At 40.3% G+C, this 25,198-nt stretch overlaps 1 protein-coding gene across 1 annotated transcript in view; it reads right to left on the minus strand.

Moving 5' to 3' along the window:
* Window positions 1-2,134: 2,134 nt before the first annotated feature.
* Window positions 2,135-25,198, minus strand: part of LOC137412314 (uncharacterized) — a 106,125-nt gene continuing 83,061 nt past the window's right edge. Inside the window, exons 4-5 of the mRNA XM_078777321.1 lie at window positions 3,384-3,903; window positions 2,135-3,158 (exon numbers count right to left, since the gene is read on the minus strand). Of these exons, the coding sequence (XP_078633447.1) occupies window positions 2,135-3,158; window positions 3,384-3,903 (1,544 nt within the window). The remainder of the gene's footprint in view (window positions 3,159-3,383; window positions 3,904-25,198) is intronic.

Below are 25,198 nucleotides of genomic sequence, written 5' to 3' on the forward strand. Positions count from 1 at the left end.
CGTCAATTGCCATTCGCATTGCCAACTGCATTTTGGGCGGTTTTCTCTTCATCCGCCATTGACCACGAGGCAGGGTTGGGGAAGAAAGGCGGGTCCCCACCTCGTCATAGAGGGGAGGAGTGAGTCAGCCCCACTCAACCAACCACGAACAAGGGGTTGGACTTGGAGAGGGTGTGGAAAGAAACATCGAGGAGGTTCGCGAAGGTTGAGGGGTGGGGCCTATATAACCCACGGCAGGGCGTTTCCAAAAAGAGATGATGAGCTTTTACCGAAACTGTGAGAGAAGTCCAGAGTTGAGCTGCAGATCGAGCCACCGCAACTGCCTTTTACTGCAGCTGGAGCCACCGCAACTGCATTTTACTGCAGCTGGAGCCACCGCAACTGCAGCCACAGCAGCGTGAGGCCTGGACGGCAGTTTGGAGCAGGGCCGCGAAGGGGCGGCGGCTGCCCAACGAGTCGATCGGGGCAGGACCAGTTGGACCTCCCTATCCCACCAGCCATCCATCTCCCGCCAGTCCTATCATCATTCCCCATGTAAGTGTGCTCGTAGTCTGTCTTTTGTCTTGTCCCTGGGTAGTAACAATAAGTCTGTATAAGCTAGTATTTTCACTGTGTCACCTGCGTCTCATGTGCTTGTAAATAAACGTGACTGCTGTCTTTTTGCTTATGTGTGTAAATAGTAAATAAATTTAGTAGTATTTCCAAACCTTTCTTTGCCTTCGTTTTCCTCTTTGCATTCGGTCGCTTTAGAGTTTTCCATATTGGACAGCCGTGGTGCGATACGGCCAACGTTTGGGTGGAATCGGGTTCTAGTCGGGGAATAACTGTTCGGTCGCGGCAACACCACCGCTCGGTAAAATAACATCTTTAACCGCGTCTGTAACAATATATATATATAACTGGATAACTCGTTATTTGCTAGTGCAACACAAGAATGGCTTTTTTCGTTTGTTGTAACATCCATTTGCCGTTTTGAGAAGGTGGAACGGTGTCCTCTCAGGACTCACAGTGGCCACCTCCATTTCGGTAAAATATCATGTTTCACAGTCCAAGTTGTGAAAAATTATTCTCAATGTTTTCTTCTGAGGATTATTTCCAGGATTGTGATTGTACCGCAGACAGCCTCCAATTGTAGTTAGTTTGTCCGACTATTCCTGGGGACTGTTTTGAAGATCTAAGAGAGGTCATTTATCATTTCCCATTTTGTCAGAACCCTTCAGCTTCCAGGTTCTCTTGGCCTCATTTTCAGATGCTGATTACTTCATCAATTTCCTGATTTCCACATTATTTAGAGTTTAGACCAAAGTCACTGGGTACTGACCCCTCGATTAGAAATGCCATCTTTTCCTTTTTGTGCATAAGTACAATGTTCTGTCGCAATGCTTTGTTTTCTCGTCACAATGCTTTTTTGACTGCGTCCTCATGTTCACAATCGCTTTTGGTTCATACTTCCTTGATTTTTTCTGAGACCGAGATGTGGAAATTTCTGCAGATGTGCCAATGGTGTATGCTGCACAAAATTGTTGAGCCTTTTTGTTATTATTCAATTGTTATTGTGTTATTGTTGTTATGCTATTTGTGTTATTATTACAGTTATTCACAGTCGTTTGTTCATATCCTGAAAAAAGGTGACCGGTATTTATCTGATTCTACCTTGCAGAACCTACACGTTTTTGTATAAAAGTCAAGAGCTAGAACACTGAACGGATCAGGAAACAATAGAACAAAAGGAACAGGAGAAAAAGAGGGAGGATGGATGGGAGGGAAACACGAACAGCAGAGGTGAAGGATAAAATAGAGGGAGAGTTGGGCAAATAAGACGAGTATGAAGGAAACATGGGTAGTGGCGGATGCATGGAGAAGATAAGATGGATACAGAAGCAAATTTGGAAGGGGGTGGGTTTGGACTGGGTTGTTAACAGGGGTAGAAAATAGCACGGATTGGATGAGGGGGGAGTGGAGTGGAGTGACTTGAGATGGTGGTGAATTGGATCAATCGTGCTATCTTCTTGAAGACCTGTCGGGCTTAACCTCAAGGTCTTCTCTTCTTTGTCTCTTGTGCGTGGATTTTTTATGCCGCTTCAACTTTGATTGATACAAAAATGCCTTGGTGCAGACAGAGCACTTGAAAGGTTTATCTCCGGTGTATTATTTGATGTCGACTCAAATTGGAGGGATAAATAAAATCCTTGAGGCATTCAGAGCACTTGTAGGGCCTCTCTCCTGTATGTATTTTCTCATGTACTTTTAAAGTTGATGAACGAGCAAAATCCTTGCCACACACAGGACATTTACAAGGCCTCTGTCCTGCGTGTGCTCTTTGATGTACTTTTAAAGTTGATGAATGAGGAAAATCCTTGCTGCACACAAGACATTTATAAGGCCTCTCTCCTGTGTGTTTACTTTGATGTATTTGTAAAGATGCTGAACGAGCAAAATCCTGCCCACACACAGGACTTTTATAAGGCCTCTCTCCTGTGTGAATTCTTTGATGTATTTGTAAAGTTGATGAAAAGGCAAAATCCTTGCTGCACACAGGACATTTATAAGGCCTCTCTCCTGTGTGAATTCTTTGATGTGTTTGTAAAGATGATGAATGAGCAAAATCCTTGTCGCACACAGGACATTTATAACGCTCCTCTCCTGTGTGTATACTTTGATGTGTTCGTAAATTTGATGAACGATCAAAACCCTTGCCACATACAGGACATTTATAAGGCTTCTCTCCTGTGTGTATACTTTGATGTTTTTGTATAGATGATGAATGGACAAAATCTTTGCCGCACAGAGGACATTTATATGGCTTCTCTCTTATGTGTGTACGTTCATGTCTTTGTAAAGATGATGAACGATCAAAATCCTTGCCACATACAGGACATTTATAAGGCTTCTTTGCTGTGTGTGCTCTTTGATGTACTTTTAAAGTTGATGAATGAGGAAAATCCTTGCCGCACACAAGACATTTATAAGGCCTCTCTCCTGTGTGTTTACTTTGATGTATTTGTAAAGATGCTGAACGAGCAAAATCCTTGCCGCACACAGGACATTTATAAGGCCTCTCTCCTGTGTGACTTCTTTGATGTATTTGTAAAGTTGATGAAAAAGCAAAATCCTTTCCGCACACAGGACATTTATAAGGCCTCTCTCCTGTGTGTATACTGTGATGTGTTTGTAAAGATGATGAATGAGCAAAATCCTTGTCGCACACAGGACATTTATAACGCTCCTCTCCTGTGTGTATACTTTGATGTGTTTGTAAAGATGATGAACGAGCAAAATTCTTGCCGCACACATGACATTTATAAGGCTTCCCTTCTGTGTGCTTTACTTTTTGATAATTCAAGGATGATAGCCAAGAAAATTCATTGTTGCACACAGTGCACTTGAAAGGTTTCTCTCCCTTGTGTATCCGTTGATGTATTTTCAAACGTGAAGCAAAAGGAAACGCCTTGTTGCACACAGAACACAGGTGGGGTGTCTCTTCTGTGTGTATCCGTTGATGCGTTTGTAAAAATGATGAACGAGCAAAATCCTTGCTGCACACATGACATTTACAAGGCTTCTCTTCTGCATGTTCTACTCTCTGATAATTCAATGATGATAACCAAGAAAATTCGTTGCTGCAGACAGTGCAATTGTATGGCATCTCACGTCTGGGTATTGCTTGACACTTGTTTGAAGATTTTAATGAGCTAATTGTTTTCTTGCAAGCAGAAGACTTGTGCAGCTTCATGTTCCTTTCAATTTTCTTGAATGTCGAACTACAATTGTTCTTTGTCAATGCACTGCTATATTTGTTGACTTCCTGATAAGAAGTCTGTGTCATGTTCTGATTGAATGAAAGTTCTCTGCCAAACAACTGGGAAATTGTCTTGGAATAAGAAACCATTTTCAATTGATTCTCTGCAAAGACAATTGAGAAAACCATCAATAAATCACTGTTGCTGTGAAACATGCATCATTTTAAAAAGCACAATGGGCAGTACTCCATTTTCATCGAAAACTGGCCCTCTATCTGTACTCATCTGTCACAAGGTGGAACCGAAAGTAGAGGATCAATGTGTAGGTCTTGTAACAAGTATGCGGGGACGAAGCTTTAAAGGTGGTTTCTATATAATTGAAGGGTGCTGAACAAAATAGGTAGGAGTTCCTCTCAAGAATGCTGGCATTTTTGGGTCCATCCCAAATTCAATATGACTGAAGCCAGAATATAAATTGACCCAGCCTGACTAAACGAAGCCCATATGCTTCTTCGTCTATTTTATAGTTAATGGATGTCAGGGAACACATTTTTACCATAAAAAAACATTTATCTTCAAAGTAAATGCCCAAATCCCAAGAAGGCTCTCAAAATCCAAGAAGGCCACTAAAATCTAAGGTGGGTGCCATAAGAACTCTGGATGGATCCCAATACAGGTGTTCTTGGCAGTGTTGTCGGTCGAGAGACCACATTTTGTCGGTCTCTGTCTCAATCTCAGACATGGTCGTTACGACGACAACACTGGTTCTTGGTGTCGAAATATAGGTTTCTGGGTCCAATAATTCCGTTTTGTATTAAACAAGACCGGAAGTCTGACAGCAGCAAAGCTGGCCTTGTAAATTATTATAAACCACAAACGCATATGATCAGCTTTTAAAACAGTCGTTAATGCTGTTTATAACATTAAACAAAGAAATTTGGAGGAATCCCAAAATCCGTGAGGGAAGTTTTACTTACAGAACTGAGCGAAGATCTACTGTAATCTATATACCCCACAAGGGTTGGGTAAATAATATGACCCTTCCTGCCAGGAAAAAAGTGGCGTTTTTCGTAGCGGCCTTTTGAAACCCACCAATTAAGGTTTTGTTTTGAAAACCAATGAAACCCAATTTTCCTGTTTAACACAAAACTGAAAGGGAGGAAGACCGGGGTGTGCTAAATTACCAAGCAGCTAGCTAGCGCTTGCCAAGCCAGCCATTCCTTAACGTTTTGAATGGAGTGCTTGCTCAAATGCTTAAACCACTTAGCGATCACTCCGCAAGAAACTTGGAAAATGAACACCCCCGATGTTCTTGAGACCCGACCATAGATCGACTGTAATCTATATTCACCAAGGAGGAATGACCTTCCTGCCACTCCTTGAGTGAGCAGGTGTACGAGGAAATTAAAATGTCTGTCGGTGGAATCAGCCATCGTCATGACAACAAAGACGTAATGAGGTCGCGTGACGGACGGACACAAAACTGCCGTTACATTAATATATAGAAGATGATATATTTTACCCTCCAGTAACTTTGCAGTCACTACGAAGGGATTAGTGTTACGATTAGATTTACTATAATATTAACGTTACGTTATCATTATTCTGAAAATACAACAAACAACAACAGGCATTTTAAGGCCATTTTCCCTGCAAGAGCGGGGGTTAGCCTTGCGGTCCCCATGACAATCCTCTCCATTTTGCCCTATTTTCTGCATCTCCCCTTGCCCGCATTTCTTCTTCGACCATCTTTTGACAAGTCTTTCTCGGTCTTCCCCGTCCTCTACTTCCTTCTACATTCATTTCCATCACTCTTCTCAACCAGTCACTTTCATCCTTCCTCAACACATGACCAAACCATCTCAAACTGTTTCTCTTCACAGCATCCATCACAGGCTGCATTCCCATCATCTTTCGCAATTCATCATTTGTTTTCCTCTCTCTCAACGATACTCCACACATCCACCGAACCATTCGCATTTCCACCCTTTCCAGCCTTCATTGCTGCTCTACGTTCATTACCCATGTCTCGCTCCCATAAATCATAACACTTCTCACACATGCAGCATACATCTTTCCCTTCAGCTTCAACGACACTCCCCTCCTCGTCAGCATGCCACTCAGTACCCGAAACTTCTTCCATGCACATCTCACTCTGGCAACCGTTGCCGAGTCTGATCCACCTTCTCCATTGAGCATGTCTCCAAGGTAACAAAATGTTTTCACACCTTCCAGCTTCACGCCCTCTCCAAGATCCAACTCAACATTTCCTCCATCTGCAACTACCTCTGTGCACACCTTACACTGGAATGTAGCTGCCACACTGGTTAATGACCCTCTCAAACCACGACATTTTTATGAACCCACTCAGCGCACATTGTACATTGAATGGAGTTCACTCCGACACCCTTCCTGCACACAGCACACGGCCACTTCCCAGTTCTTTCCACCTCACCACATGCTTTACCACTTGCCATCACCTTCGTTTTTCCGATACTTACCTTCAGACCTTTTGTCTTTGTACATTTGTACTTACCTTCATACATTCCTTCCACTTGTTCATCTTCTCCTTCAGTCCATCCATACTTTTGGCAATTAACACCAGATCATCTGCATACAACAACTCCCACGGTAAACCCTCCTTTACTTTCCGAGCCAGCACCTCCATCACAGCTACAAATAGTATTGGACTTAGTACCGACCCCTGATGCACTCCCACCTTCACCTCAAACTCACCACTGTTCCAGTCCTTTGTCCTTACAGCTGTGCATGCTCTTTTGTACATTGCCATCACGGCTCTGATCAACCATTCCTCCACTCCTAACTTACTCAATGCCCACGTCACTACTTCACGTGGAACCCTATCGAATGCTTTCTCCAGATCAACAAACCCAAGAAACAACTTCTTCCTCGTCTCCATGTACTTCTCCTGCAACTGCCTCACAATAAAAAGTGCGTCTGTCGTTCCTCTTCCTGGCATAAATCCAAATTGCATTTCGTCAATCTTCACTTTCTTCCTTATCCTCCTCTCCAACACCCTTTCCAACACCTTCATTCCATGCTCCGATAACTTTATCGCTCAATACGAGCCACAGTCCAGAGGGTCACCTTTCCCCTTGTATAGCCAATCCCCTGGAATGCAGCCTTCTTTCACCACCAGATTGCAGATCTCTGTCATTCTCTTCACACCCCAATTTCTCGCTGCCTTCAAAATATCTCCCACAACTCCCATCGGCCCTCCCGCTTTTCTACTCTTCATTGCTTTTATCGCTTCCTCAACTTCCTTCTAGCTTATCTTCTCTGCCGGTCCTAAAACTGGGTTACTCTCTATGTTGCCATCCCATTCATTCTCTGCATTCAAAAGTATTTCCATATCTTTCTTCTATCTTCCTTTAATTCCATCTGTGTCCACAACGATTTGTCCCACTTCATCCTTCAAGCACCTCACCCCCATCACATCACACCTCTCTTTCACTATCTGCTTTGCAATCCTGAATACTGCTCTCTCACCCTCTTCCAAATCCAAGCGTTCTCCGAACATTTCTGAAAATATTCTGAAAATGATATTACGGAAACAAACCGAGCCCAATTCCTTACATCCGCGTTATTTGTACCGCACACCGCTTATCATAGATTCACGAACCATACACCGCTTCAATCTAGAAACGTTGCAATAACGATAAAGGTATTGCAGTGTTACGATTATATTTACTGTATTATTTGTATTAACACTATTATTATTACGAAAACAATACAACTGGAAAAGAAACCTGGGCTAATTTGTCCGAAGCGGCCTGAAGGCGAGCCATGAAGGCATGAAGCCAAAGGCCGATATGTACTGTATCGTTGGAAGACCCGCAACGTCTATGCTTTTGATATTTTATGATCATTTTAACAATAGGTTTGTTTGTGTTTCACACTGAATGAAAAACGTAAAGGGAGAGCATGGCGATTGTGATACATGACAGGTTCAACGATATGTTCAGCCTGAACGATATTGGAATCAAAATGCCGGAGTGTGGAGTCAGCCGTTACACGCCGCAATGACATCAGATGTAATCACATCACCCTGTCATGTGGCCAGATCCTCAGCTTCATTGGTATACGTTTGAGCGGACATACATACGTCCATGAGTAGGGAATAAATGTTGTTCCTGGACCACCCCTGATTTCTCCATTCACTTACATGTTAATTTTCCTCTCACCCTCATTTCCCATTAACACCTCTATTTCTTCCACCCTGATCTTTACAAACCTTTTGACCTTTTGACATACTAGCTATAGCACCTACTCTTATCCTCAATGTTGTTCATTAGACCACTCAAACAAAGATCCAACGAATATTTGTTCCCTCTCACCCCCTTATGAACCTCCTAACATTTACCCTTATGGACCTATGATCCTTCTAGCCTTATGGACCTATGATCCTTCTAGCCTTATGAACCTATGATCCTTCTAGCCTTATGAACCTATGATCCTTCTTATACTATTGACACTGAGCACAGGTCCTTATACACTGGCAGATCATCTAGTCGACCACTCAAACAATGATCCTTCAAATATTTGTTTATGTGTGGGAAATAATTTAATTCTCTTACCACTCTCTTCACCATCTCATCCAACTCACCCGTATTTAAATTAATTCTCTTGTTTGTTTTGTGAACTTTTTTACCCCTTTTCAATAAGACTTATTTGATAGTTTTCACATTCATTTTGTTTTTCATTTTTTATACCAAGGTTGATTACACCTCCACTCTTTAGTCTGGTTGATACTTGGATAACTTCCCAGGAGTTCTCTTTGTCTTGTTTCCTGTTTTTCACACACACACCCTCAGTTTCCCAAAAGCTGACAAGCAGTTCATTTCCCCAAAATACATTTTCTTCATTATAAAAAGAGAGGGACATTTACACATTGTGAACGAAGATGAGCTTGTCAGAATACTCACCAGGACATTGGTAAGTTTCATTCAGAATTAAACACTGTTAATGAGAGCTTTGTATGTGATTAATTAATCTAACTAATTATTTATTTTTCCTCTTTATTACAGCAATTCAAATATTGTGAATATCCTGGCAGAATTTCAAGTTGTTTCTCAAGAGTTCCACAACGAACTTAATACGGGTTTGAATAACCTACCTCCGAGATGGAGGGCTCAGAATGAATTCAATGTTTCACCGTTCTTCGAAGATTCATGTGAAAGGTATGATACAAAATAAAAAACGAGATGTGTGTGCGTGTGTGTGTGTGTGTGTGTGTGTGTGTGTGTGTGTGTGTGTGTGTGTGTGAATAAAAGAGATAGATCGAATTGTGAGTAACAGAAATTAAAAAACGAGATGTGTGTGTGTGTGATGTTTTGTATGGCTTCCTTCAAAGAAGTAATTTCTCTTTTTTTGTCTGAAGTATTGACGTCGAAGAATACACAGACGAGATTTTGTCTCTTGTCCAAAACGACCATCAGTCTGACCCTGGTAATTCATTATTCATCTCTCTGACTGGCACCAATAAACGGGAGCTGACATTTATTTATTCATTGTCAATATGATGTATCTTTTAATAATTTCTCCTCATGTTTTACTTTCTTTTTTCAAACAGAAAACAACACCTGTTGAGATCGATGACCACAACCACGATCACGACCTCGATGACCACGACTAGAGTGGGATGATTATGATCTCCCAAAGAGTGGTTATTTCCTGCCAACCTGTGATACCCTAAATTTTCATCTCGACGGTCTTGACACCAAACTCAATTTTTTAGAGGTGTGTGCGATTCATAATGCTCATTATTTAAAATCGTTGTTGTAATCACAATACTCATATCTCAATTCACAATGCTCATATCAATTCATAATCACAATGCTCATATCCTCTCCTTGCTTCACCCCCCCCCCCGCCCCCCTCTTGTCTTAAACAGAAACAGATTCAGAACCTGGAGACATATGCTGTATTTGACTTGTGCTGGGAAGAAGCTGTTGGCTTGTGCTGGGAAGAAGTTGAATATATACCTCAAGAAAAATGTTTTAATAATATAAAGATTTTTATGTTTTCACTATTTATATGTGGTTATATTTGTTTTGACTACAATTATTTAATTCTTAATTACAAAAAGAGAATAAAGGAAAAAAGGAAAGGGAAGTGCGCCCCTGCCAAAGACTCTCCACCCCCCTCATCCCACCCCTCCCCTCCCCTTGTGTGTGGGGAAGGTGGGGGTGGGATGAGGGGGGTGGAGGGTCAAGGGTGGGGGTGCACAAGGGGGTGGGGGATGATGGGTGGGGTCTGTGTGGGCGTGGTCTGTGTGGGCGGGGTCTGTGTGAGCGTGGTCTGTGTGAACGTGGCTTAAGATTTTTTTTTTATTATTACTAGTAATTACATTAACTAATCTGGGTGGGGTGGATAAAAGTATGGATGGTTGTTGTTTAATGGCTTATTAGTTTTGTTTTTTGTAATTCTTGTGAGTAAAATGAACCCAAGATTTCTTCCCCATTCATATCATATAATTTGTAGGTCCAAGGGACTGTATCCATTACACCAACGATTTTAAATAATTATTTAGTCCATTTTTTTGTATAACCTTTCTCAAAATGACTTTTCCATCTGTATATTCTTACAATATCACCAACTTTGAACTTCGGTTTTCACAAATTAATCTCCGTTTCATATTCTAATTTTGTAAATGATTCTGACGGTTTTGATTTTGTTGATGAATGAACAGTATTATTGTAATTATCGACAATATCCTGAATAAAATATACCCATTGTTGAGAACCGAGTTGTGTGAATTTTTTATATCGTTTCTCTTTCAAAGTACGATTAAAACGCTCAATAACAACTGCCTTTCCTTCATTAAAGGTGCTGTATCATTTAATACCCTCCCCCTTAAGAAATTTCATAAATATTTTGTTATAGAACTCTGTTCCCTGGTCAGTCCATAACTTCTTTGGTTTCCTTTTATCTCTATCAAATATTAGCTTAAAGGCTAACATTAAAGTACCACCCTTTTTATTTTTTAAAGGAACAACCCAGGCAAATCTACTCTTCAAATCAATAATGGTTAAAGCATACCTGTATCCCCTGTCATTATTCAATTCAATTCAATCAGCGGACCATATGTGGTCAGTGTCTTTGGAATAAACCTTCCTTCTTTTAAACTTGGTGATTATAGGTTTGTGTAATTCTTCAGCCAAAAGCTCCTCAGTCTTGATGACATCATTAGAGCCTAATCGTTTTTTGAGGAATAACCAAGACCAAGTTTCAATTTCGCACTTATCATTTTTTTCACAATAAACCTATCAACTTTCTCTCTCAACGTAGGATTTAGTATCAAAGACAAATTATACAACATTTCTCTGTCTGCTTCATGTTTTTCATCCAATGTAGTGGTATTCCCATAAGCAATATCATGCTTCATACAAACATCATCAACCCTATTTATAGGCTGAGACCAAGGTTTAGGATTGTCAGCCTCATCTAATCTTTTATCCAGGTTTGTTCCAGGACCACAGAAAGAATATCCAGGTAGATGTAGTTCCCCAGGAATTCCGGTTGTTGTAAATTTACTTCGTGACAAACTTTTGTATGTCTCCTCCACTTTTAGGAGTGATGAATTGGCACTTTTTAGAGCCACACACTTGACATATTCCTTTTTGATAAACTCTATTATTTTTAGCTTTAACATGAGATATTTTTAGATTTAGTTTTTTTTTACATTTCAGACAATAACTCATATTTATTAATGAGAAAAAGTCCTACATAGTGTCAAAACCTTTTTGGTTTTTAACATATACATTTCTATCTTTATTTTTAAAACATAAAGAATTCTTAGGAATGTCTTCACTCTCTCCTCCATTTATTTACAAATAAAACTAACGAAAGTAAATAACACCAACATCATCAACTACAGACTTGGCATTTAATATGGAATATTTTTTTTGTGGAGGTGAACTTACTTTTCAAGATGACTTAGAACCAAAAGTTCATTGGAATTATGTTGAAATTATTCTATATTTTGTTCATGTGACCTTTAAAAGAAACAAAAACCACATTTGACATTTCGAAGCAAATAAATTGATCCTTGAAAGTGATGTAAACTGATATCGAACTCAATTCACGGACAGTACTGTGTTAAACTTCTGTACGTTTTCCAGAAGTATCTCTTTATTTTACACATGAGCCAAAAAAAATTTCAACAAAAACAAAAGTTAAATCATGACTGGGATTACGGACAGTAAAATTACAGTTCAGTACTTCGTGTAACCCCTACGAGCAGTCAGGAGAGCACGTACACGTCGAGGCATGCTGTTCACGAGATTTGCCAAGGTTTGGACAGGTATCGCTTGCCATGCAGTGACAATAGCCTGCTGCAATTCACACACAGTGGTGGGCTGCTGGACCAAGTTGTCGATTTGACGCGTTAATTCTGCCCACAAGTTCTCTATCGGATTCATATCCGGGGACATGGCAGGCCACTCCATATGCTCGACACCACGGTCAACAAGAAAGTGTTGGATCATGCGAGCATGATGAGGCCGTGCATTGTCATCTTGGAAGACAAAGTTTCCTCGAAAGGCTGCACGAGCAAATGGAAGCAATGTTTCTTCCAGAATGGCCCTGTACTTGAACTGGTTCAGGTTTCCATTCAGAACAACCAGGTCAGTTTTGCCCCCTGCATGAAAAGCAGCCCAAACGGTCACCCCACCACCTCCAGCTTGGACTCTTGGCACTATACAATCTTCGTTGTAGGCTTCATGCACTTGTCTGCACACTCGGACGCGGCCATCTTGACGTTAGACCAGAAATCTAGACTCATCACTGAAGGTCACGTGATTCCAGTGTCCTGGCTGCCATTGACGGTGCTCTCTGGCCCATTGCAATCGGCGCTGGCTGTTTTGTCTGGTCAGGCGTGGCTTTCTCAGGGGACGCCTGGCACGATAGCCTGCTTAAACCAGTCGTTGGTCGACTAGCCTTCTGGATACAGGCACATTTGTCAGTTGCTGCCACTCAGCCCTAAGCCGATTAGCTGACTTGGTACGGCCATTGCAGACTAACTGGTGCAGCTGGCGATCATCTCTCCTTGTGATCCTGCGGGGACGTCTTGGCCTCGGTCTTGGATTAGGGACACCCCTCTGAGCATTTCGTTTCAGGATCTTTGACACCTGACCTTGAGTGATGCCATACTGCCAAGCAATAGCACGCTGTTTCATGCCGGAATTTCGTAAAGCCACCACTCCGTGACAAACAGCAGTCAAGTTGATGGACCATCTCCAGAGGAAGCGGCAATAACTTTTTGTAGATGTGCAGCAGTTGTTTTCCACAAATACAGAACCATCATCCCTTATATACCCGATTGTGAAGCCAATCGTCAAATGTACCTGTCCTTACATTTTGTCCCGACACATGTGATATTATCCTGTTATTGACTTCTTGCTGCGAAAGACAATCAGTGACATGGTTCGTTTGACAAAGAAATCACCGAAGCGTAAAAGAAACTCACCAGATTGATATACTGAGTTCAGAAAGTAAACCCAAGTCAAGAATAAAAAAAATATTCCATATTGAATGCCAAGTCTGTATATGACCTTTCTCTTCTTCATGTATATCTTCTCCCTGAACTCATCTCAGCAAATTAAAAAACCAATTTCTTCGTAAGAGTCATTCATTTTTTATTTTCCTCTTCGGTGCGTTGAGATTGATTTATTTGCCGTAATACCTTCAATCTTTCATTAATCTCAGGAATGGTCATATTTTTATAATTTTCCCTCCCTCTCTCTTTCCTCCCTTTCCTCCCTTTCCTCCTTCTCCTTTTTCTCTCTTTCCTCCCTCTCATCCTTCTCCTTTTTCTCCCTTTCCTCCCTCTCCTCCTTGTCCTTTTCCTCCTTTTTCTCCCTTTCCCCCCTCTCCTCCTTCTCCTTCTCCTTTTTCTCCCTCTCCTCCTCCTTTTTCTCCCTTTCCTCCTTCTCCTTTTTCTCTCTTTCCTCCTTCTCTTCTTCAACTCCTTCCTCATCCCTTGCTACCCTTGAGTTTGAGCCCCAAAGAATATTATTGATATACTCATCTGGATTTTGAGATATTCTTGTATCTATAATTATTTTTCTCATAATAGGATACCAATAAGATTTGTTGATGATTTCTAAAAGAGTTTTATATTTCAAAACTTTGAGAAGTTCATTTTTATTTAATATTTTAATCAAGTCTCTATTTGTGGGTTTAACAATATCAATATAAGGCCAGTTTTTTGATGACAAAATTTCCATGTATATGCTCCAAATCATAAGGTATGTAATACCGAGCACCCTTTTAATGTAGGTATCCCTGAATACAAAAATTATAATTCTCTTGTAGTCTTCTTCCTGTCATTTATGTATCAGAAATATATGTGAGATTAATATTATGACAGGTAATACCACCCCATCTTCCCACTACCAAATCGATTTGTATTCCTCGGCTTTCTATCCTTATCTCATTACCTTCCTTCTTTGTCATGCTAACCATTGCTATACTATCATTTTTTTATATATCTTAAAATCACGTATTTGTTGTTTACTAATTGTACTTCCACATAACTCCTTATCCTCACCAAGCGGATAATATTCTTCTTTGCGAGACTGATTAAAATCATGTAGGTCTTCTAAGTTTATTGAAAAAAACCAATTATACCCTAAATCAGGCATATCATACCCCCATTTATTAATTCGCATATTAACTGCATTTCCTTCTTTATAAAATTCAATTGTAAGCAGATAGTTAAAATGAATGAGGAAAGGTGTATGGTCAGTATAACCAGGTGTTGTGTGGTTGTAAATTTTACTTGTTTAACAAAACGTGCTGTTTTATTTAAAGATATATATTGTGATAAATCACTGAATCTAATAAAGTCATTCACATCTGTCGGGTTTGGATAATTGATTAATTTATAAGTATTTTTCATCTTAATATTTTTTGTTACCTTCGCAAAAGCGGAAGGTTATGTTTTGATCGCTGTGTATTTATTTGTATGTCTGTGTGTGTGTATGTTAATCGCATAACTCAAAAAGTATTCAACCGAATTGCATGAAATTTGGTGGGATGATTGGTTATTATACGGGACACATTTGATTAGATTTTGGGAAACAGATTTGCTCAAATTCTGACTATTTTTAACTCGATCGTATTTCACTCAAAGTTATGAGCGACTGAAGAAGAAGATGTCCATCCAGGACGTCATCACTATAACGCGATCTCCCGCGATCATTTCAACCTCAAAAAAAATTATAATTGCAGATTTGACAATAGATGAGGCATATTAACAAACGAATGAAACAGATTTGCTCAAATTCTGACTATTTTTAACTCGATCGTATTTCACTCAAAGTTATGCGCGACTGAAGAAGAAGATGTCCATCCAGGACGTCATCACTATAACGCAATCTCCCGCGATCATTTCAACCTCAAAAAAAATTATAATTGCAGATTTGTCAAGAGATGAGGCATATTAACAAACGAATGAAACAGATTTGCTCAAATTCTGACTATTTTTAACTCGATCGTATTTCACTCAAAGTTATGAGCGACTGAAGAAGAGGATGTCCATCCAAGACGTCATCACTATAACGCGATCTCCCGCAATCATTTCAACCTCAAATGAAATTCAAATTGCAGATTTGTCAATCGGGGAGGCATATTAACAGACGAATGAAACAGATTTGCTCAAATTCTGATTTTTAAAAATCGATCGCATTTCACATAAAGTTTGAGGTACTAAAGAAGAAGAAGATTCGTTTAGCTTCTCAGATAAAATAAATAATTCTGTCTGCAATTTCAGGTTAATTACCTTCGCAAAAGCGGAAGGTTATGTTTTGATCGCTGTGTATTTATTACCTTCGCAAAAGCGGAAGGTTATGTTTTGATCGCTGTGTATTTATTTGTATGTCTGTGTGTGTGTGTGTATGTTTTGTATGTCTGTGTGTGTGTGTGTGTGTATGTTATTCGCATAACTCAAAAAGTATTCAACCGAATTGCATGAAATTTGGTGGGATGATTGGTTATTATACGGGACACATTTGATTAGATTTTGGGAGCAATCGGGTCAAAGGTCAAGGTCAAGGTCACGAAAAGGTCAAAATCGTATTTTTACCATAGCGCGGTCAATTTTTATCCAATTGGCATGCAACTAATGCCAAAATGTTCAGAATTCAATGCCCGATCTTGTGATATACGACATGACCCAGTGAAGACATTACCCTTGTTAGCGGTTGGGGGTCAAAGGTCAGGGGGGTCACGACCTTGCAAAATGTGCGTTTTTTGTCATAACTCGGTCAATTCTTATCCGATTTGCATGAAATCAGCACCAAACTGTTCACTGTTCTGTTCCCTACACTCCCATGCCAAGTACAGAACAGTAGCTGCGGCGAAGGTATGCGCTCTACCGAGTGCCCGTTCTAGTTATATTATATTTTTGTCGTTCAGCCTTTGCCTTTGTATAATAATTTGATAAATCAATATCCTGAGAGGATTCTCCAAAGATAGAACCATCTTTTCCAACAAAAGTCATTTATATTAGATTAAAAATGACATCATAAAAATTTTCATTGTTGTTGAGTTGAAATAATACATATCAACATAATTGACCACAACATTTAGAATTAATTTCTTGAACTTGAAACGTTTGATAAACACCATTCTGTAAGAATTGTATTACTTCAACAGGTGGTGGCATACCATAACTATCAAAATAATATTTATCCTGACTATTATGAATACAAACCCAATGAGAACCATTCTGTGTGTCTAAATTCATAATAATATTCTTTGTATTCTTGGACAACTTTGTTAATTCATCTCTCATTCGGATTACCACATTGTCAATTTTTAGTTTTTTACAATACTTAGCTAGTTCTATATTTGACGTGTATTCTTTCCAAATTGTTTAAACCATTTATCCATTTATTTATGAGAAAGATACAATCCATTACCCCGTTTAGTTAGTTTAACACCCGCTTGAGCGATAGAGGAAAGCATATCTCCATCCAACAATCTAGCTTTATCAGGTAGGCTTTCAAGTTTTTGAGCAAAATCTACAATTACACCACTTCCACTAATTTGTTTCTCCAACTCCTTGTTATGTCTTTCCAATTCTTTTTGAGCTTTTAGTTGTGCCTTCCTTTTGTTAGAAGTTTTTACCGCTGCTGAAATACCACCAGTCGATGCTCCCGCCGCACTTAAACCAGCAAATAAAGGAATTAGAAACGGGAGAAATCCTCCACTCGTTTCCCTTGTTGAATATTTCTTTAACATACGTTTTGTCATTTTAATTTTAAGTGATCCAACATCATTTAGTGTTTTCACCTGCTCTCTTGTGAGTAAAACATCAATTCTTACTGCTCCTTTTCTTTGAATTGTATTAACATTAATAATACAAGGCTTTTGATTTTGAATACAAGATGTTAATTTATTAGGATTGATTTGATTAACATATACCGGTTCTTTCCTACTCATTTATTTATGAGAAAAAATCTATGTGATATTAATCATAACACCATTATCTGTATTAATCTGTAATTCTGTTTCTTCCAAAAGCAAACAATATGTATTAACCTCTTCACTTTCCCCTCTTTCAATGTATAGAGAAGTATCCACTCTATTAGACTTTATAGTTTCCTTTTGAGAACTCAGGTCAATTGCGTAGATCGTATAAAGTTTTTGAAACGCAACCATATCCAAAATAGGATCATTATTACCGTTGCTTTCACACACCTTTTGGTAAGACTTGTAGGCTTCCACATAGTCATTTTTTTCCCAATCAATTTCCAATCTATCTCGCGGATAAAATGTGCCATCAAGAGAAACCCGAAGTTGTTTCACCTTAGCATTATCACTCAGCGCATTATTCTTATCAGTACCGTCCTCTCCATCTGGTTTTTTAAAAATGAGCCATAGGTATCGTGGCTTTCCTTGAAGAACACCCAAATTCCAAGTGTAGGTAGTGTGTTCCAGTTTAACGTGTTGACATATTTTAAGGTATGATACATTTCGCGGGGTCTTTGAGTTAAGTCTTTTATTTAACATCTCTTCCGTTTTAAGATTAGGAGTGTATTCACTGATATACCAACACAAATCATTAATAACAAATTTATTATTATCACCAAAAGCATTTTCAGCCCCAAAAAGCAAATGTATTTACATTATCATTCCTTTATAGTTGAAATCTAATTTTAAGACCATACAAAACTTTGTCATAATCACAAAATCCAAATATACCTTTAAGAGGTACTGCTATGGTAAAACTATTCTCTGCTTTTGAATCATCATTATACATTGCCTTCCTTTGACGATAACCAGGGTCAGCATTTGTTCCCGTTGACATATCAGGAATAAACCCTTCAACAGCTCCCTTCCCCATTCTATCACGAAACGAATATAGTGTAAATTTCATCATTTCAGATGTAGCAGAGACATAATCAACCGCTTCAACCTCTTGTGTTCCAATATACAGGCGGACAATATCAAACATTTTCCAGAAGAAATCATTTACGAGTGTAGCATTAGTATTATTCGCAGCCTTAGTGAATTTAAATTTACACAGCAAGAAACTATCAGTGAGATTCAAGTAAGTTTGTTGATTATTTATTTCAAAACTTTTTGTTCCGTTTGAATTCCAGTCTGTTCCTGTTATAGCATTTACCTTAAAATAGTCTTCCTTTTTAGTGGAGTTTGAAATGATAATCGTATCATCCAAATCATAGATAGTATCAATCGCTTCCATACTTGTAATTATATAGCATTAAAATCGTTGAAACCCTGACCCAAGTATTTTAATGATTTTTTGTCGTTCTTGTGAAGATAGTTGAGTTTTACCTTTTTTAATTTCTTTGATTGATTGTAATTTACGAGACTCCTTTTGAGCATCTTTTATGCTCTTTATAGCACCCGCAACTGAGCCCACAGCAGAAGCAGTTGAACCAATAAGGTCTTTATGTTTAAGGATGGTTGAACCAATACCCATTAGAGTATCAATTATCCCATCTCCTTTTTTCTCAATTGATGTCCCACACCCCATTGTCTCTTTGGTTTGTAGTATCCTCTACCAAGAAGCATACCTTCACCCTTATAGTATGGTGAAAGGAACATCCCATCCCCTGTAATTATTTTATATTTTCTCAACTCGTGTTTTCTCACAATAACCATTATTTATTTATTGAAAAACTTCACGTAGGTGAATTCTGATGGATATAATTTCTTCATTAAAGGAGATCATACGATCGGTTATCTTGATCTTGATCGGTCTTGATCGGTTATCCTAAAATTTACTCTGAAAATGGTTTTTCCTGACACAGGTAAATAGACAAGATTTTTTGGTTCCATATTAAATTTATAACCAATCGGGGTTGAGTATGCGCTGAATGAAAATATTGTATTTGTTCTTATTCCATCGTTATAAGCACTATCAATCAAATCACAATGAATTACTACTGAATTTATACCGGATGATATTTGAATGACATTATCACTGTAAAAAGTCCCGTTAAAAACGTCCCGTTAGTTTCAATCTTTTTTGAAGAGAAACCCAATAGCTCTCTAAATGATTTTTCAATCGTGAAATCAACTTTATAATTATTTTTAAGTTTAATAGTTGATTTTGAAGTGTTTTTGAATATCTATTACAATATTTTATGGTTCATCACCTTGTTCTTTCATAAGGCGAGAGACTTCAGAAGATATTTGAGAAATCTCGTAAGCTCTGGGTGAAACGGTTATCGTTTTATATCCACTTCCTGGATTGCAACTAAACTTGTTGTTTTTCTCTGTGATATTAAACAAGGTATTACAAGTTTCCATCGACAATAAAGATGCCTCATATTCTTTTGTGGGGTCAAGTTATAGTGGGTAAGGGAATGAAGCTGTGTAATCACTCGTTGTGAAATTAAAACTAAGAATTGTGCTTCTCATCTTATTTAATATCAATAAAATATCTTTGTATTGACATTTATTAATTATTTTCATATTCATCAACTGATCTAAAATGGCGGATGTTTCATAAAAAACAATTGTTGTTTCCAGGCTTCTTACTACCTCACAACAATAATAGCCTATTAACTAATTGTGATGGGTCATTTGGAAGAAAACTAACACCCGAACCAAGCTTACTTAAAGCATCAATAATATGTTTCTCCTTCTCATTCTTCTTACTTTTACCAGCAACAGAAACTCCATAATCAAGTGCGTTTAGCAACTCAATATACTCTCTATCTTCCTCTCTTTCCATATCAAGTGGTTCATCAAAATATTTTGAACCGCTGAATCCGGAGTTTGTTAGAAGAAACATTAATCTTGGAGTTAATTCAACATTTGGTTGAGCAGAACTTAAGAACACCAATTTATCATTAAATATCAATAACTTTTCTTTCACAAGTTGGAACTGTGCTGGTTCTTCTGTTGGAATGAGACCTGCTCTGGTTTTTGAACCCGCCGAATATTCATTGTTTTGAAGAGCTTCCACAACATAATTGGGGGGTTGATTTACCTCCTCAAGTTTCCGAAATAATCCTTCATCATCATATTCTAATTCTCCAAGTTCTTGCTCTGCCATTTGACTAAAATCCTTGAGCATTTGAAGTTTTTTCGGAGTAAATTCTACCGTGGGAACTGTAGGTGAAATCGTTTGTTGAGTTTTTAAAAGTGGTTTAAAATTTTTCTCTTGTTTTCTTTCAAAGGCTTCTACACCAGTTAGTTTCTGTCTCCGTTTCTTCTTTATCTCTTCCTGTTGCTTTACAACTTTTGAAACCAACTCTTGATGTTCTTTAAACTTTCTTGCTCTTTCTTCGGTATTCATTTTCTGTATTTATTTATTGAAAAATATCATTTAATGAATTGTAAAGGTCAATGGGAAAATTTTCCTTTTCTTCGTCATTATCGTAAATGTGTTGAAATAAATACTTTTCTTTAAATATTCCATCAAATTCTTTATCAGTATTAATACGAGTTGTTATTTCTTCTTCACTAATACTTGTATCTCTGCTTTTCATACGTTTGCGTTGAGTCTCCTCATCGATATCAAAACCGAATGATAAAATCTTCACTCCATCACCACGCAAATGTTTAATAATTTGTCTCATTCCTTCAGGATTAGTTTCTAAAATCCCAAGACCTTTAGATTTTACTTCATTTAACTCACTCTTACAATGTGAATATTTTGTAGAACCAAGAGAGACCTCCTCAAATATTTGACCTTCGTTCCTCAATCGCATATGTTCCTCCATTGAAATGTAGTAATAATCTTCCTCCAAAACTTCCAAAACAAATCCCCTCCCCTCCAAAACTTCCCCATCACCCCTCCCCTCTAAATCTACCCCCTTGCCCCTCCCCTCCAAACCATCCGCATCACCCATCTCTTTCAAATCTTCCCCCTTGCCCCTCCCCTCCAAATCTTCCCCATCACCCATCCCTTTCAAATCTCCCCCCTTGCCCCTTCCCTCCTAAACTCCCCCCACACCCCTCCGAGACTCTCCCTCGCTCCTACCCTCCTAGACTCCCCTCTCACCCCTCCTCCTCAAAGCGTCCTCCCCGCTTCTTCCCCGTTCCAACTTTCACCTTCATCTCCCTCAACCTTCTCCCTCCTCAAATAACACCTCACTGCGCCTCACCCAATCACCATCAAACCTTTTGTCCGCCCCATTCTTCCCTTTCTCCAAGCTATTCTGTAATCTCTGACACACCTTCAACAGCTCTCCCTACCTCTTCCTCCTCTTCCACATCTTACCCTACCGCTCCCCCCACCCCCCCCTCTGTCATGTATCCGATGCTCCCCCTTCCTCTTCCTTAACAGTATGGACCTCAAACATCCAGGGCCTTTGCTCAAACTTGTCTGATCTCTCCATACAGGTTGCTTCTGACAAACCAGACGTGATCTGCTTAACAGAAACTTTCCTCCTTCATGATGTCTCTGATTCCTTGGTATGTCTCCCAGGTTACTCCCTCCTCCGGTATGATAGACCTGAGCCTTGTCCTGGAGGTGGGGTTGCTATCTTTATTAAAAAAACTCTTCCTCACTCGCCCTGCACTGCCCTCTCTCCACCTCACCCCCAGGAATACCTTTGGCTACGGCTTCCCCTTCGCTCTCACCTTTTGTTCATATGTGTGTTGTACCATCCACCAAACAGTGATGACTCCATCTACATCTCGCTGTTTGATAATATGGACCAACTTCTATCGACCCATCCCAACTCTCTCTTCCTCATATGTGGTGATTTCAACTGTCACCATGCCAATTGGCTGGGTGTGGGTACCTCTCTCACCAGCCATGGCTCTTCAGCAAAGGACTTCTGTGACTCACTGGGACTGACACAATCTGTCAATTTCCCAACCCGGATCTCAGTCAACGGAGCATCTTCTCTTCTGGACTTGGTTATGACTAACCTCCCTGAAAATGTCTGCTGCTCTTCTTCTGCTCCAATCGGCTCTTCTGATCATGTGCTTGTTAAAGTGGACATCTCTCTGACCATTCTCAGCGAGCCTCCTCAGGGTCGACGAGTCTGGCATTTCACTCAGGCCAACTGGTACGGTCTTCAAGCAACCATCAATCATCTGGACTGGTCTCCCATCTCTACCGCCTCTGACATCAACTCATCCTGGGAATTCTTCCAAAGTAAATTGCTCTCTCTCATGCACAGATTTATCCAATCTCGTCTTCAGTTGTCATACCCTTCCTCCCGTCCATGGCACACGGAATCTTGTGGTGAGGCTATTGCCCAGAAACAACTTGCTTTCGTCTCCTGGAAAGCAAATCCAATGGAAGGAAATCTCATTTCCTTTCACAAAGCCCGAAACAAGTGTGTGTCCAGCCTCAGGAGAGCCAGGAAACAATATCTCTCCGTTCTCAGGACCGAACTCTCTTGTCTGTCTCCCTCTTCCAAATCCTGGTGGCGTCTGGTCAAATCTGTTTCTGGTGTTTGTTCCCCCTCCATCCCCTCCCTCACCTCAAATGGCCACACGGCTAACTCCGCACGTGAAAAAGCTGAATGCCTCAACTCTGTGTTTGCCTCTAAATCTTGTGTCCCAAACCCATCGCTCTCTGTACCCACCGTACCCAGTCGTACCCAGCTGCTCCTGGACTCTGTGTCCTTTCCTCCTGACAAGGTGGAAAAGTTTCTGTCAACCCTCGACTCTGATTCTGCAACTGGACCTGACGGCATCAGCCCACGGGTCCTAAAATCCTGTTCTTCCGCTCTTTCACTCCCTCTCTCTGTTCTCTTCACCCTCTCTTTTGCTCAAGGTCATCTTCCATCTGCTTGGAAATCTGCCAACATCACCGCTTTGCACAAAAAAGGTGCAAAAACAGATCCCAGCAACTGCAGACCAATCAGCCTTCTCCCAATTATCAGCAAAGTCATGGAATCCATCATTGCTTCAGATATGAAATCTTTCCTCTTCTCCAATGGCTTGATCTCGGATCATCAATTTGGTTTCAGACCTGGACACTCTACTCTGGACATGCTGCTTCTGCTTTCTCCACAATGGATGGAGGTCCTCAATGCCAAACAGGAAATTAGAGCAGTCTCCCTTGACATATCAAGTGCCTTCGATACGGTCCAGCACCCCGCTCTGCTCACCAAACTCTCCTCCTATGGTATCCATGGAAATCTCCACGCATGGCTGGCGGACTTCCCCTCTGGTCGTCGTCAACGTGTGGCCCTGAATGGATTTCTCTCATCTCCCCTTCCTGTTCAGGCTGGAATTCCCCAAAGCAGTGTTCTGGGCCCTGTGCTTTTTCTGGTCTTCATCAATGATCTCTCCAACTCTGGAAAATCCTCTCTATCTCTTTGCTGATGACTCCACTCTCTGCTGCTCCATTCTTCATCCCTCAGATCGGCAGTCTGCAGCCTCCTCACTCTCTGCAGACCTGGACAAAATCACAGACTGGGCAAACAAGTGGAACATGTCTTTCAATCCTGACAAATCTCACACTCTTACGCTGTCTCTCCGAAAAGACAGACTGGACAACCCTCCCATCCACTTTCTGAATAATCCTCTCCAAGAAGTTCTGTCACTCAAGCTTTTGGGTCTCACTATCTGCCATGATCTTTCCTGGGAAAACCACATTTCAAATCTGGCTTCCAAAGCCAGTCGCCGACTGGGCATCTTCCGTCGTGCGAAGTCCTTCCTTGGCACACCTGAGCTCCTCACCACATACAAGGCTTTCATCCACAGCTGAATGGAATACTGCTCTCCCCTCTGGGCTGGTGCTCCTGCCTCACACCTAGCTCGTCTTCACGCTGTTGAAACCAAAGCATTCAGAATAATTGGAATCTCCCGCGATGAAGCTAACTCCAAGGGCCTCTCACTCACTCACCGCAGGCAGGTTGGTGGTCTTTCCGTCTTCTACCGACTCCTCTCTGGCCTTTCCCCCTCAGCTCTCTCTGGGCTCTGTCCCACAAATATTCCTTCAGGTCGCACAAGATCTGCCTGCAACCCTCTTATGGTTAAACTGCCAAAATAAAGACTCTCTGCTCACCTTCACTCCTTCATTCCTCTTTTCTCCCGCCTCTGGAACAAACTCCCTCACTCTCTTCAATCCCACTCCACCCTCCAGGTCTTTAAAACAGCTGTTCACCACCATCCCCCCATCCAAAACCTTGATCTTTTCTACCCCCGCTAATTTCACCCCAATTCCACTTTTTTGAAATACCAACTTCTGTCCTGGAAGTCCTTGGTGTCCTTGTGTTTTATACTTCTCCCTCCCCCCTTCCCACGCCTCCTCCCCCCAAGCCCTTTCCCTTCCACACATCTCCCTGCTCTCAAATGTTGTGTTTGTGTGCTTCCCCTTCTCTCCCCATCTTGTCTTCCACTCCCTCTTTTTATATATTTTGTTTGTCTGGTTGATTTGTTTGTGAAGTAAATGTTAGCTCTTTCACGAGGCTAGATTCAGTATACAAAAAAACAACAAAAAAAAACAAAAAAACATTTCAATTAAAATTATTTTGAATAATAAATATGATTAAACCCTTATACATCTATCTATAATTCCAGTAATCTCTGTCTGTACGTTTGTCTGTGACCGCTGTTTCTCGACAACCACGGGTCCGATATACTTTTAACTTGCCAGGTATATTGCTGGGGACCCGAGGATGTGCCTTTTCAAGGTTTCATATTAATCGGACAATTACTTACCGAGCTATGTCCAAAAAACGATTCAACCAATCAGAGAGCAGCGAACGATCGCGTGTGCCGAACGTGGCGGGCACACTCTGCCTCGGATGGCACATTTGAGAGCGTATTCATTTATTTCACGTTTGCAAACTATGTTGGCGTTAAACTATGTTTTACAACTAATAAAAACGAATTTGCGATTCATTCGCTTTCCTGCGCGTTTGTGCACGCGATGGCGATTTCTTTACCAAACTCCGGAAGCCGTTCGCTTTGGACCAAACCATTGCATGTAAATAGAGGGGGGGGATTGTCACCACTCGCAAGCCGTTCGCTTTGGACCA

This window comes from Myxine glutinosa, chromosome 5 (assembly GCF_964187855.1).
Source record: "Myxine glutinosa chromosome 5, kmMyxGlut1.1, whole genome shotgun sequence".
In the NCBI taxonomy this organism is placed as follows: domain Eukaryota; kingdom Metazoa; phylum Chordata; class Myxini; order Myxiniformes; family Myxinidae; genus Myxine; species Myxine glutinosa.